Here is a 13867-nt window from a genome sequence, read left to right on the forward strand (position 1 = left end):
GGGCTGGGGCCAAACGTTGTTCATTTTTCAGGATGTTCCTGTATCTACGGGTAGATGAGAGTTGAGATTGCTTCCATATCGTGACAGATACATAGAGGATAACAAATCATTACATTAATGAGCAGTGCGATGATGCGATGATGCGACTCCCATCTGGGACTCTAATGTGTTCCCTAGAACCTGGGCATGAACGATTTTCACAATAACCCTCCCGTCCATATTTTCTGAGTGGTCGTGTCCATCATGTTGAATATTCGAGAATTGAATTTCCCCCAAAAACGAGATATCATAGACTCAATGAATGAAATGGGTATCTTATCTCGGGGCCCAATCTGAGAACATCATCTCATCGATGCCCTAACGCACACCCACACACACACACACACACATACATACATACACCTAGGTATATACACCTATGTATATATATATGCGGGCTGATTCAATATGCTTTGGCTTTATCCTTGGCCTTCGAATCCCGCACCTCCCTGACTTCTGTCTCGTCCTCGGCTCCGAACCCACCCCATCCGTCAAACTCGCTGGCGAACCGGACCGCGGCTTTGAGATAGTAGTTCTCCCCCTTATCATCACCCCACACACGCGCAGCTTCCTTCAGGGCACGACACGCCTTGACGAAATGTGCGTCGAGGCGATATGTCCCCTCGAGGGCTTCGTGCACGACAAACCCCCAGTCGCGGCCCTCGAGGTCGTACTCGGTGACATACTCGCGCTTGACCGGCGGCCGGAGCTGCGCGATGTAGATGGCCAGCGTGATCAATAGCCACTCACGCACCAGAGGCAGATGGTGCTGGGGATCGAGGAAGGACACCAGGACACGCACAGCGTGGGACGTGGTCAGCAGGTGGACGAGGAAGAAGTCGTAGCCGTAGTCGTGTCCACCGACGCTGGGGCTGAGGTTGGAATTGCCGGAAATCAACAAAGCAGCCGCCAGGGCTTGAGACTGCGCAAAGTCTGCCGTCGGATCGGTGATTTGCCATGCGCGCCAGTGTTCCAACAGGACAGACGTGAGGGTCGGGTCGGACAGGAGGTGCGACAGGTTGTCGCCGCCGAGGTGGTCGAATGCGGCATCGAGACGACTGTCGTCGCGGACGCAGGCGAAGACCTCGAACAGGTCGTTGGTGGGGTAAGTTGTGGGCGGGTTCGGGCTCGGGTTCGGGTTTGTTGATTGTGCACTGTGACTATGATTGTGGCTGAGGCTGAGGCTGCGGGTGTGACTGTGACTGTGAGTGCTTGGGTGATGGGGTTGGGGATGGGGGTCAGATGTGCTGTTCTCGCCGTCGTCGCCGTCAAGTAATCTGGCGAGTTTGCCGTCGTAGCACGTCGCTGCCAGCCCGAGCGCTTCCATGGCCACCTCGCGACTGTTCAACTCGTAGGCGTAGCCAAGGTGGATCAGCGGATGGCCCAGCCCGGCGGTTAGACAGTTGAAGATGGGCGGTGCGGTGTCAGAGGATTTCGGAGCGCCGCGCTCGAACAGAAAATGCTCCACGATTTCCTTCCAGTCGTAGCCGTGCAGCACGAGCTGGTCTTCGAAGAAGTCGACGAACGCGCGCTGGTATTCCCGTTTACCCAGAAAGTCGCGGTAGTCGTGCAGTGCGATCTCGGACGGCGATTCCGTCCAGGGCTCATGGCCTTCGTTGCTGGCCGCGTCTTCGTAGATCTCGTTCAATTGGTCTGCCGTGCCGCCGAGGAGGTAGGCTGACCCTAGAATCTTGGGGGTGGGAGAGGGTCAGTAACAGAATCTTCTCTTCCGTAGTAATAGAAATCTTCTCTTCAGTAGTAATAGGGATCTTCTCTTCGGAAAGGGGAGGAAGCAAAGCAGAATTTAACACGAGGCTTGCTCGGAGACATACATGAGGAGTATGGTTGTGGAAGCGGAGCTGGTTATATAGGATGGAGAAGGTGGCATGGTTGAGTTTCAGTAGATGTTTGAGCCGTCGGCCACGTTTGTCGCTCGAGACTTCGACATCGTGGACCTCGACGGGAGGGATCTTGATGGGTTGCGAGCCGGACGCTCTTCCAAACCCGAACTTGGGAATGGAGAGGTTGAGGAAGGATGAAAACATGACTGGTCGCCCAAAGTCGATGATGATACCCTAGCCTGCTGGACTGGAATTCACATGATGGTCATGACTGAAGCGTTGAGAGGGGAATGGAAAATGCAGGTGGTTATGATGCTGCGGATGGACAGATGAACATATCACAACAGTGAAGTGTGGAGGGATGTCGTTGAAGCTGCGTACAGAAAGAATTCTGTCTGTCTGACAACTAGAACTAAAAAGAGATAGCAGGGACGCCATCCGAGTCCTGCATTCGAGGCTTCATTTTCGTCAGACAAAACTCCTCTTCGGGCGGGGAAAGTGACGATATGCCTTAAGCTTATCGATAAACATCTAGTTGATCAGTAATGTCGCCGCTTTTACGCCCCGATCTCTCTCACTTCCAGACAAGGCATGGCACATAAACTGTGCATACACCACAACTGTACGCACATTACAAGCACTCACGGTCTCATGTCAGTGACAAAAGTGCGACGTGATTGCCACTACTGTCAGAAACTCTCTACCAGGTGCGTGTTGGATGTATTCGAACAGCAAAATGGTCCGCCTCGGGCAATTGACGTGATGGAAGAAGTTTATCGGCTGAAGCAGACGAAACGTTGTCGACCACGGCCAGTCCACCCGGCCTATTCGAAGCAAGGTTCTTCAACGCCAATCGGTCTGGAGGTGTCTCTTTGAGCACCGGCCTCCCCACACTCGTCTCATCACGAGGATGTAATCTCACAATGATTTGCTTCGAGAAGGATTCCATGTCACTCTGACGGTTCAGGTCTGGCCCATTCTCCAAGTTGTCAAGGCCATGAAACAGTGTTGCAAGTGTCGACGACTTCCAGACCTGAACCTCCCGGCGACGACTGATGCAGATGACAGCGCACAAGGAGCAGAGAGATGCGGGGCCTAAGCTCATCGGCAGAATCAGCCACCGCCAACGCACCTGGATATAGCTTTCCATTGCCCACGCCGTCCCCGTTTCCGTCACTGCACTGACATTGCGGATGTGGTCGGACATCGAGGCCGCAAACGAAGCCATCAACGCCCCCAGATCGTCGGCAAGATGTAGAGCTTGCATGATCTCCGAAGAATACGTAATGCCATAGCCATCCCGGAGGCCAGAGTTGCCGGCCGATGCCGTTCCACTGAAGGCGCCTTGCAGAAGGCTCTTCAAGCCCTCGGCTGTAATCTCATCCACTACAAAAACGTTGCTCTCTAGCTCGGACTCGGATCGCCGGTTGACTAGTACGGCAGAGCTCGGAGGTGACAGACATAGTCCCCCGGGCACACAGTTGCCAAGTTGATACCCGTCCGGATCTGACCATGAGGACAGTTCCTGGGTATTGAGAAGGCCGTCAGTCACCGAGATATTGTATGTTTTAATGCAGGGAAAGATGGCACACGCGGTCACGTTGACAGCACGGAACCCCATTCACGTGACTCTGGCGAAGCCTGACCAGGGCTTTTGCTTTCCGAGGAAGGAGAAGTTTGCGCTTGACACATTCAGAACTGGGATCGACGAAACTAGAGATACTAGCCCCCCAGTATAGTCGTCCCCTGGGAATGATGTAGACATGATTGAGAATGCTGGTAAATGATCAGAGATCCTGTAACTGCAGTTTGTCGTCGTGGCTAGAGTGGTGATGTCGTTCGGTGTAGGAATGGTTTGACACGCCAGGGCGGTTTGCGGATCAAAACCCTCACACTGGCAACACATGGCTAGAGACGACATGGGGTCCCACGTGCAATTGCCTGTGGGACAATTGGGTCGAAGTTGCTGGACGGCATTGCCGTTGAAAAGGCCATTATATAATGCTGCTCGTTGCGGGAGCGTTATATATCTTCCCTCTTCCACACTCACATCGTCGGTGTGATTCTGTGCTCGACGAATCGTTGCTGCCGTCTTCGGGACGGCCCTTAGGTCGTATTGAATGACTTATTGAATAAAAGGATCAAACACCAGTGCCAGCACGGTGACCAAAGCGCTGAGAGAACTGACATCTCTGGCAAGTTGTCAGTGTCAGTTGCACGAGGCACAACAACGGCTACAGCGTTCCTGTCTGTCCATACCGGATGTGCACTTTGGTAAGCATCTTGAGCGCACCCCAGGGGCCACGACTGGCACTATCGAAAACTGACATGTCGTCGAGAGGCCTCCGCGATTGCCGGAACCAGAGCCACTTGTGTTGGCTAATGATCTCGGCCACGACCAGAGACAGCGAGGCTTTTGAGGCCGTTGAGAGGGTGGATATTATGGCATTGAGCTGTGTTATATGTGAGCCACACTGTATTCTGATGGCAGTCTGCTGGAGCTCTTACTGTGAGGCCATGTTTCCACTGCGGCACTGGCTGTGAGTCGTAGACCTTGAGGATAACAACTATGGCCACAGAGCATGTCATACTCATCGTAATGCTTAAGATCTCCCAAAACCACCAGTCAACACCAAAGTGTCGGTACGACCAGGCCTCAGTTGGTTTCGTACTTTGCCTTGCTCCGAGAAGAGCTGTTGCCGTTGTTTTCTCCTCTGGAGGCCATCTGAACAATCGAAGCCTCATTTCTGAAGACAAGTCTGTCGCTAAAATGACAAGATCTCAAAGACCCTAGAGACAGCTCGCCTTTTGGCCGATCCTGATGTATAAGAAAGTCACATATATCCGGAAGACGCATCGTGCGTTGCTTGAAACAGTCGAACAAGATTAGACGCTCAACGTATTTGCTGTTTGCCACTCCACATGCGGCTGATAGTAACAGATCAAAAGTGAGCGAGGAGCAGCCGGGTAGCCACCGCGCGGTCCTACCTCGTCGAAGACGGCAAGCAGCCGCAAGCTGATGTTGTCACATCGCTAACGTTCAAAGCCCTTGCACAGAGCCTGAATTTGCTGACGAGAATTTGATATGAAAGTAGCGACTGAGTGCCAGTATGTTCTTTAACGTGTAACGTTTACCGAGATCAAGGGAAGTTTGGAAATCCATGAGACAACCACACGATAGCCCTCAGCATATATCCTGCGAGGAGGTCGTAGACACCACAAACAGAACAGGTGTCAAGACATGCTCGGACGGGCCGTTATCAAACAAGGTCGGCTATTGGAAAGGCTGAACCCGAAGCACTCGACAATTTGTACAGTCGAGAAGATTCTCGCCCATCTGGGTCTTCGCCGTGATCGGATTGATATCTCGATTCGAAAACAGGACCCAAGGTATGAGTGAAAAGAGATAAAGAGAGTCGTCCCGGATATCTAGGTATACACGATCCCAGGGGCTCGTTAGAATTCGCTCCCTTCGAAGTGACAACCCACCGCGCGAGGCAGCCTCAATCTGATGGAAGTCAACCAATGACGGGAAGGACTTGCTCAATGCGAGGCACACCCTCTTGCAGCCTTGCGTGTCTGATCAACGTCGAACATGCTCCACATACCATAGGCTCCTGCAGGGTGATACCCTGTGCCAGTGGTACGCACGTTACCGAGAGTTCGGAGCAAGGCTGTAAATGTCATTTGGTCCATCGACGAAGTTGAGAGTTGAGATCACCAACCTGGAGGACTCCCCAGACTGAACTTCTCCCGTGATCACAGGCCGCGCGACCTTCCCTGCGGGAGAAACCCTATTCACCGCAGGCATAAATAACAAGGTATATGGATGGAATTCTCGGATTTTCCTCACAATAACGCAAAGACCCCCAGATGGCACCGATGGCCCCATCGGTACTGGGCGACCCCGACCGAAACGAGGTCTCGAGTTCGAACGGCACTTGTCTCCCAATAAAGCCCTGCGAACCCGGGTTGACGCCAACCAGCGATAATGACAGTGACTGCGATTCATAACCCTGCGAACCCAGGTTAACACCAACCATCGAACCGCTGAACCGCTGAACAACGGAAAAACCCTGCGATCCCGGGTTTCACTTCCCACAACCCGCATATCAAAGATATGAAGGCTTGTGGTAGAAGTTTTTTGTCGTTTTCGGAATAAATGTTGGGGATAAACAAAGAGACTGCATGGCACCAAGAACGGGAAATCGCTCACGAGGAGATATAGATGGAAAATAAGCCAACTGGAGATACCTGGTTCAGCTGTGCTGTATGATTCGTTTGCCATAAGAGTTTTTAGCTCACACCTGGCAATGACCCGAGCGAATAGGCCCAAAGAGTCCTCATTCAGCATCGGGGTTTGCAGAAAAGTAGAGGAGCCTTGCAAGGAGGAACAAACATCAAAACGGCAATTCGCTGGTGTGGTAATTTGCTTTGCTCCACGTTTTGGCCGCCCAAGTCTTCATGCTATGTCGCTGGCGTTTCCAACATACTCTGAGTTTCCTGCGCAATAACAGGATGATACTCGCCTGGCCCGAACAACAGCTCGTCATCCATGTCGATCCTTCTGTCAATCTTGAAATACCTAATCTCCCACTCTTCGTCAATTTCGTCTCCGTACGATTCCAGCTCTTCCCATAACTCTGGATACGCTTTCTTTGCCCACTTCTCGACTTCGTCCTTCCGGTATTGCCATGGGATAGCGTTGTAGAAAGTCCCGATGGTAACAGCGTCTGGACGCTCGCCGATATCATTTTCCATCTCATCAATCAATTCCACCACATTTTCAAATTCGGACTGGCCGGCTAGTGCCCCAATGTAGCATTCATACACCTCCCTGGTGATGACCAAATTGAAGCTTTGCATGAGAGCCATGATATGTCTGGCTTGGTGGCCGCCTTGAGGAATCCACTTCTCACAAGCTCGCAGAGCGAGCATGAAAGAGCTCAACGTAGGGCCTTCACGCGAGTCCATGATTTTCCAGAAGTGGTCGATGATGGCCACAAAGGGTTGTTGACACTCGGTATAGGCAGCCATCAAGGCGTTGTGGATGCGCGTCGTTTGCTCCACCTCCAGGTCAAGCTTCAGCATGTTGTAGACCATTTGCAGGCCGTCGATATCTTTACATTTCGCGATGCCTTCGAAACATTTCGCGTATGCTGCAGGAGTCGGCCGAGCCCGAAGGTCTTCCTGTTGCCGCATGTGGCCAAAGACTAGGCATGCGAGATCAGGACGCGCCCGATCAAAGAAGGATTGCATCAGAGGCAGCCGTTCCTCAACGGTGCTTTCTGGAAACGCGTGACGGAAAAGCTCATAGGCATTGAAAGCGCGCTGAGCCTTCACAGCGGGGTTCGCAATGAATTGACGGAAAACTGCCGCAATGCGTGCTCGGTCGTCCATAGGATATGAGTCCACTCGATGTCTGAGCAAGCCAGTGGCCTCTTCCAATTCGTCTTTTTCGAGGAAGACATGGCACAGTCCGGCGATTGCTTCAGCCTCAAGATCGGCCCCGCTCTCCAGAATATGGTCGAGCACTTGCATGAGTCTCGTATACTCATGGTCATTGGAGAATGACAGAGCTGAAATATAGTGGTTGAGGACAGGAACATCACATCGATCAACGGGCAAATCTTCCCTGGAAAGCAGTTCGAATGTCTGAGCCGCACCAGCACGGTCACCCTGTTTGAGCTGATAGGCCAACTGCAAAGATCTCGTTTTAGCGTCCGGTCTCAGTCCTAGACTTTCTGCCAGCTGCAGAAACTGGGAAGCGCCATCGGCATTGTTTTGGGAGTAGGCATATTCGATCAAGCGATTGATTGCTTTCATACTGAGGGCGTCCGTGACCCCTGACTCTGTCAATTGCTCGATCCGGTGGCGAATATAATTGATATCGGGATCTCGGACAGCCTGCCACAGGAGCAGCGTCCCTGCCATGTCTCCAGAGTCCGTTCTCTCCTGTAGCATTGCAACTGGCCGTGACGCCCATTCCAGTTCGCCATTAACGATGGCGCAGTCAGCGGCTTTGACAAGGGATGTAGAGGTCGGGACCTGCCCATCCTCCAGGGTCAAGTCGAAGACCTTCTTCAAAGGGTGGATCTCGTTATGCTCAGCAAAAAAGGATATAAGTGTTTCCTGTGACATGGCATCAAGAGGTCCGACAGTGATTTGTACCTCTTGCATGATCTCCCAGAACTCTTGCGTCCGTCCCTCCTTGGCTAGCCCCTTCAAAATTGTGATCCACATCGGAAGGCTGTGTCTCTCAGATTTTGCTGGAGATTGCCGCAGTAGTTGCAGAGCATCGTGAGAGGAACCAGTTTTGGCCAAGACGGTGATGTAAGTGAACAGCAACGACCCTTGAGCCGGGTATTGTCCCTGCTCTAAAGGAACACGCAGCGTTTCAGCTTTCCCAAAATGTTCTTGGAGCGAATCGAAGATATAGGTCGCGAGTATGCGTGCGTCTGTCCGGAACCTATCTCTGCCAGGCGCCGATGCCAATGCCAACAGGACCTGCTCAAGGTCTTCTTCAGTCAAGCTGGTCTTCTCGTCTCCAGATAATATATGTCCATGCTCTTGCAGATGCCTGAATGCCTCGGTGGCAAGGAACACCTCATTTCTCGTCAATGGTCGGGGTGAGTCGATCCTTGCGGCGAAGAGGAATCTGAAGGCGTCGACAATCTGTTCATCAGGAGGTAATCGAGTGTTCGCTCTTCTCGCCCTCACCACATCAACTAATCTGCTCAAAGCAAGCTCGACATTTGCTGGCGTGCTCCTTGCGGCACGAAAGCTCTTAGCGTCAGCTCCAAGACTCAGACCGAACAGTCCGCGTCTCTGGTGAACAGTATATGGGGTCGTGAGGAAGTGGTGTGGTGGTCTTCTCCCCAGTCGATTTCGACATTCTCGAGTGATGTACGGTCTGTTACTTAGGATAGCGCGAAAGACGCTTCGGTTCAGACTTGAGGACTTCATGGCGGACGCTTGTAGCTTCACAGGCTGATGTCGATGGTCAAGACGAAGGCAGATGTCCCATGGTCAAACGGTGGATGGAGATGGGAAACGGTGATAGACAGCGCGGGGTGAAAGTTGTAGTCTGAGAACAGCGGAAGATGTCAGTACAGAGTAAGGAATCGTCATGGCAGCTACGAGACATTGAATTTTGTAGGGAATTGGCAGTTACTGATTGGAACTTACGACCAGCATACACATTACATAAATACACAGTACCCGATACAGAGCTAGTCGTACTAGCACTCTCTGTTTTTACCGCCTTTAGTTAGATAACTACCCTACATGGCTACTAGTATACTCCCTAGCTTTACCTGTCCTTCTACAATCCCCTGAGTAGGAACTTCAAGTTTACAACAAGGATTTCAAACCTGTGAGCACAGTGGCTGGAATGATAAGGAGCGACATGCAAAAGCTACCTGGTATAAGGAACACCCTTTGCTGATATCAATGTTGGTGAGAACACCAGTGACCTTTTGCCCGGGTTCTAGTATCACGGACTTCCTCTGGCTCGGCTCCAATTCAGCGTGAATGATATAAGCCAGATTCTGGAACGTATGGCGGCACGAGACTGGAAGCCATTCGATCAGTGCAGTGGGAGAAAAAAACGAGTGCCAAACATGTTGTGCTTTGAGCCCAGCTTCACGGAGTCTTCTTATCCCTCTTCCAGGCGACGTCTTATACCTTAGCAAACACCTCCAGGAGTTCAGCATCATCACGGGGATGTCCCACGAAGACTCCTTCATGCTCTGTTCATCTGAGATATGGTCAATACTAACTGCTAGGTAGTGTTGGTACTATGTCACTGTACTACAAACGTGGCCAGGAAGACACCACCACAGCACCTTGAAAGCTTGAAGGGTGACTACATTCTATGAAAGATCCTTCTACACTTCATCAATACCACTAACGAGGGACCACCATCATGCATGGATCTTCTGCAATATGCTCGATACTCGATTTACCCCAGACTTCGCCCTGAGAAGAACAGACCCTTCCCTAAAAATGAAACACCATTCAAAAAGGAACCACAGTCCCAAAACGATCCAACTATAACAAGGGACTACGATAAATTCGATAACTATACAACATATGCCGTTCGTGTCTCCTTATATTGTCATCATCAGCAACAGCAGTGGCAAGACCGACAACTGCCCGCCCTTCCTCTCGACTCCGGACAACCGACCAAGCAAGCAGGAGCACCTCACTTGTATCAAAACGGCATCACCTAACAAGCTCTCCTGGCGCCTGGGAGCTCCCAACCGAGGCTCGACCATCTGCTCTGTCAAGTTACCTTCCTTTTTGATTACTGCTGGTGTTTACCCGATCCAATCAAGATGTTGACGGCCTCTTCCCAGCCTCGCTCATTCACAATGTCCATGACTGTTCTTCCGGACTCGTCAGTGACCTGCAAATCGACCCCACCACCTAGTTCCACTAACAGTCTCAGGATGTTGGCATCGCCGTTCTCCACAGCCTGAAGAACGGCATTCCAGCCGCGATACATGAGGTTGATGTCGGCACCACGGGCAAGTAGCATCTCGATGATTTCCGTGTCGGTGCCGCGACACCTACGGATCGCCTTGATGATGGGCAGATGCTCGCCTGGGGCGTTCACGTCCGCGCCGGCCTCGTCGAGCAGGAATCTCACAATTTCCTTACGTTCCTCACGGATAGCCGTGGTCAGAGGCGAGAACACGCCACCGGTCTTGTCTTCTACACTAACGCCTGCCTTCAGCAGCAGCTTAATGCTCTCCAGCTGATTGGCCACCACGGCCTGCTCCATGACGCCCTTGACCGCGCGAGGGTTGGAGACATGGGGAAGCAACTTCCTGAGGATTTCTGGACGCTTGACAGCCATGCAGATAGGCCATTCCTGGCCACGGATCCCCGGGTCTGCACCACGGGCGAGCAGCACATCGACAAACTCTCGGCGGTCGTCGCGGATCGCCGTTGTCAGTGCCGTATTGCCTTCGGGGCCTCGATCGTTGGGATTGACACCTTGACCCAGAAGATACATGAGGGCTTCTTTGTTGTTATGGGCCACTGCCTTTTCCAATATGCCTTTCGGTTTGTGCAGGTCGGACCCCGCAGCAATCAACTGAGGTAGGAGCTGCGTACGATGGTGTGATACACATTTCCACGCCGGATACTCCGAAGCCATGACGTTCGGGTCGGCGCCGTTCGCAAGGAGTAATAACACCAGCTCGGCGCGGTTGTCTCGGATGGCGGTGCACAACGGCGTGTAGATGCCATCTTTCTTCGCATTGGGGTCGACGCCAGCATTGACCAGAATATTGATCGACTCGATGTTGTTGATGCTGGTGGCAAGTTCCAAAACTCCAGGACATTTCCTGGTGTCGGCACCGCGCGAGAGGAGAAGTTGCAGAGCTTTAGGCTGGTAGGTTGCCGGCCACAACGGATGTTTCGGCCCAGGCAGGTTGGCATCGGCTCCGTGGTCGAGGAGGACGGTCATCAAATCGACTCTCCTCTCTTGAATGGCTGTGAATAGGGGCGACTGACCTTCGCTGTTCTTGCCATTGACATCACTGCCATAGTTCAACATGAGCTCCAGCAGCTTTTTGGGAGTCGTCTTATTGATGGCCTGGATGAGCATCGTGTTGCCATTTGGCATGTTCAGGTTCGCGTCGCCACCGTATGTCAGACACAGCTGAACAAAATCCGCCCGGTCTTCGATGACCGAAATCCCAAGGGCAGACATATCTTCCGGTCCGGCAGGAAGATTCGGATCACCGCCGTACTTCAGAAGCAACTTCGCAATTTCCAGGGACCCCATCTCCGTAGCGGTGTACAGCGGAGTGATTCCATGTCTATCGACGGCATTGGGGTCGGCGCCGAATAGCAACAGGAGACGCACACTCTCCGCGTCGCGGCTGAGGACTGCTTCTCGGAGAATATTGACGTCCACGCCGCTGTCAGGGGGAACACCGCAATCCAGCAACTGCTCGACCATCTTGTGCTTCCTCTGTTGGACGGCACTCAACAAAGCTGCTTTCAGAGGGGCCGAGTTGGCGCCAGTCGCCTGCTTGGGAGTCCATCGAGGGACGGTTGTCGGATCGGCCTTGATGCGGACGACTTTGGTCGAAAGCTTGTCATTGACCTCGATCTCGTGGATCATGTCTTCAATCTGGGTCATGGAATCAGCCGTCTTGACCGATCCACGATCAGAAAGCAAGATCTCCGTTGCCGAGCTGTGTTCATGTTCATGCGTGGGCAAGCTGATCTCCCTCGCCACAGAAGTCGTGGTGAGCTTGCTCGACCGGGTACTAGGAACGTGCTTGAAGCTTTGGCGATCCATAACCCCTGCAAAGGGGCTGGGGAGGTCGTCCTGACGAGGGAAGAGCGTGTAATTCGACCCTTTGTCTCCCACTGTAATGGGTGGAAGTGGTGGCAGAGTGTCAGGTATCTCCGGGGCGCGCAGTCGAGCGGGAGATCGTGCATGTGGAGGAGCCGTGACCGGAGCCGGCATGATCGAGCTAGGTTCTTTGTCGTTCAGGCGCTCCAGCACAGCTGAGAGCCCCGTGTATCCAATGCCCATGGATGCGTCCGCTTTTGCAGAACCCAGAGACCACCGGAAAACCAGGGCACTCATCCGCAACGTTTCGCGGCTCTTGGCCAGGGAATCTCGGATCTTGTCGATGTCCGTATCAGCAAACATGATATGCCAACCCTTGCGGAGCTTCCCCAGTCCTCCCTTCCTCTCATACTCGAGGAACTTGGTCAGCATCTGGTTCAGCACGGCGAAGTCGTCGTTGGTCTGACGAAATTTCTTGTCGAGCTCCTGGATCATATCGGGAGGAAATTGATTTTGAGAATGTGAAGCCTCATTCAGGCCGGCCTCGATGGAGAACAAGATGCGACTGAGGTCAAGAAACTCGGTTGCGAGCTCACGGAACCCATGTAGCTGATGCTTGACAGTCATGTACTCGACCATACGTACTGACACGATGTTCCCCATTGTGGTCGCCCGTGCACAGGCATCCAGCAGGGACTCCTTCTTCTTGGGTGCCATGATTGAAGAGGTGGAGTGGGCGACGTTGTCGGAGGAGTACAAGGGACAATTGTGTGAACCTGCGAAGAAAGCGTTGAAGTGCAACACGGTTAAGGAGCAAGCAACAGCAGACGGAATCCCGAATAAATCAGCTTGGAAACTCGCCAGAGGGAGGGGGGAAAACAATGCCAGCTGCCGTGCATGGTGGGACAGACATGTTCCTCGAAACTCCTCAAAGAGTCCAGACTACCAGGCACATTCCCAATCAACGATATGGCTACCTAGAGCCATGGCCCTGGAACGCCTTTCGACCGTGATCAACCAGACCGAATCTAACAATGGGGACTTTTTCAAGTAGCACAAATAACGGTGCGATATCATATTGGGTCCAACCGCTCCTCTCGAACAAAGCCACAGGCCCACCCGGGTAGGTTGTCAAAAGGTTCATTCTTGCCCACGCGAGCGCTGTCATATTGTCCGATCTGACAGCAAAGACGGGGTCCCGAATCCATCGAGAATGGTTCTCTATGCATCCGTTCGCATGCCATATCATCACTTCGAGCCTTGGGTCTTCCATATGCCTCTCACTCTCTTCGTTATTGACGACCTCGAGCAATGATGGTTAGGTTGACACGCCGACTCCGCCTTCCAGTACAACTAAGTCCACAATCTAGGGTGCATCCCTGGACCGACCGACTGGCCGACAGAAGCTCTCATCCATGCCATGTGCAGCATCTGCGGCATCATCGTCTCTTCTAATCGAGCCAGCTTGGCGGCAGGCCAAAACTGCCAACTTCTCGGACGAATCGACGTGAAATTCCCCCTCTTGTCTCTTTGAGTGCTATGTGTCCTTTCCAAATGCATACCCTGGTCCAGGCCTGGTGCACGTTGGATGCTGGGCACATGCTGTGCTGCAGTTATCCACGAAATCCATGTACCGAATACTTATCACACACCAAAAGAACTCCAGTCT

General features: G+C 52.6%; 5 protein-coding genes across 5 annotated transcripts; all 5 read right to left on the reverse strand.

The window, feature by feature from the left end:
- Positions 1-442: 442 nt before the first annotated feature.
- Positions 443-2084, reverse strand: A1O1_04062 (uncharacterized protein; the record flags this gene model as incomplete). Its single annotated transcript, XM_007724959.1, has 2 exons — positions 443-1729; positions 1872-2084. The coding sequence occupies 2 exons, from the start codon at positions 2082-2084 to the stop codon at positions 443-445; spliced, it is 1500 nt and encodes a 499-aa protein (XP_007723149.1).
- A 496-nt stretch (positions 2085-2580) lies between these two features.
- Positions 2581-3501, reverse strand: A1O1_04063 (uncharacterized protein; the record flags this gene model as incomplete). The annotated part of the gene is made up of 1 exon (XM_007724960.1): positions 2581-3501. The coding sequence occupies one exon, from the start codon at positions 3499-3501 to the stop codon at positions 2581-2583; it is 921 nt and encodes a 306-aa protein (XP_007723150.1).
- A 504-nt stretch (positions 3502-4005) lies between these two features.
- On the reverse strand, positions 4006-4475 carry A1O1_04064 (uncharacterized protein; the record flags this gene model as incomplete). Its single annotated transcript, XM_007724961.1, has 3 exons — positions 4006-4072; positions 4140-4333; positions 4389-4475. 3 exons carry the CDS (start codon positions 4473-4475, stop codon positions 4006-4008), a joined length of 348 nt encoding a protein of 115 aa, XP_007723151.1.
- A 1872-nt stretch (positions 4476-6347) lies between these two features.
- A1O1_04065 (uncharacterized protein) lies at positions 6348-8846 on the reverse strand (the record flags this gene model as incomplete). The annotated part of the gene is made up of 1 exon (XM_007724962.1): positions 6348-8846. One exon carries the CDS (start codon positions 8844-8846, stop codon positions 6348-6350), a length of 2499 nt encoding a protein of 832 aa, XP_007723152.1.
- A 1342-nt stretch (positions 8847-10188) lies between these two features.
- Positions 10189-12915, reverse strand: A1O1_04066 (uncharacterized protein; the record flags this gene model as incomplete). Its single annotated transcript, XM_007724963.1, has 1 exon — positions 10189-12915. The coding sequence occupies one exon, from the start codon at positions 12913-12915 to the stop codon at positions 10189-10191; it is 2727 nt and encodes a 908-aa protein (XP_007723153.1).
- Between the last annotated feature and the right edge of the window lie 952 nt (positions 12916-13867).

The sequence above is a fragment of the Capronia coronata genome (assembly GCF_000585585.1).
Source record: "Capronia coronata CBS 617.96 chromosome Unknown acBCG-supercont1.3, whole genome shotgun sequence".
NCBI classification, from domain to species: Eukaryota; Fungi; Ascomycota; class Eurotiomycetes; order Chaetothyriales; family Herpotrichiellaceae; genus Capronia; species Capronia coronata.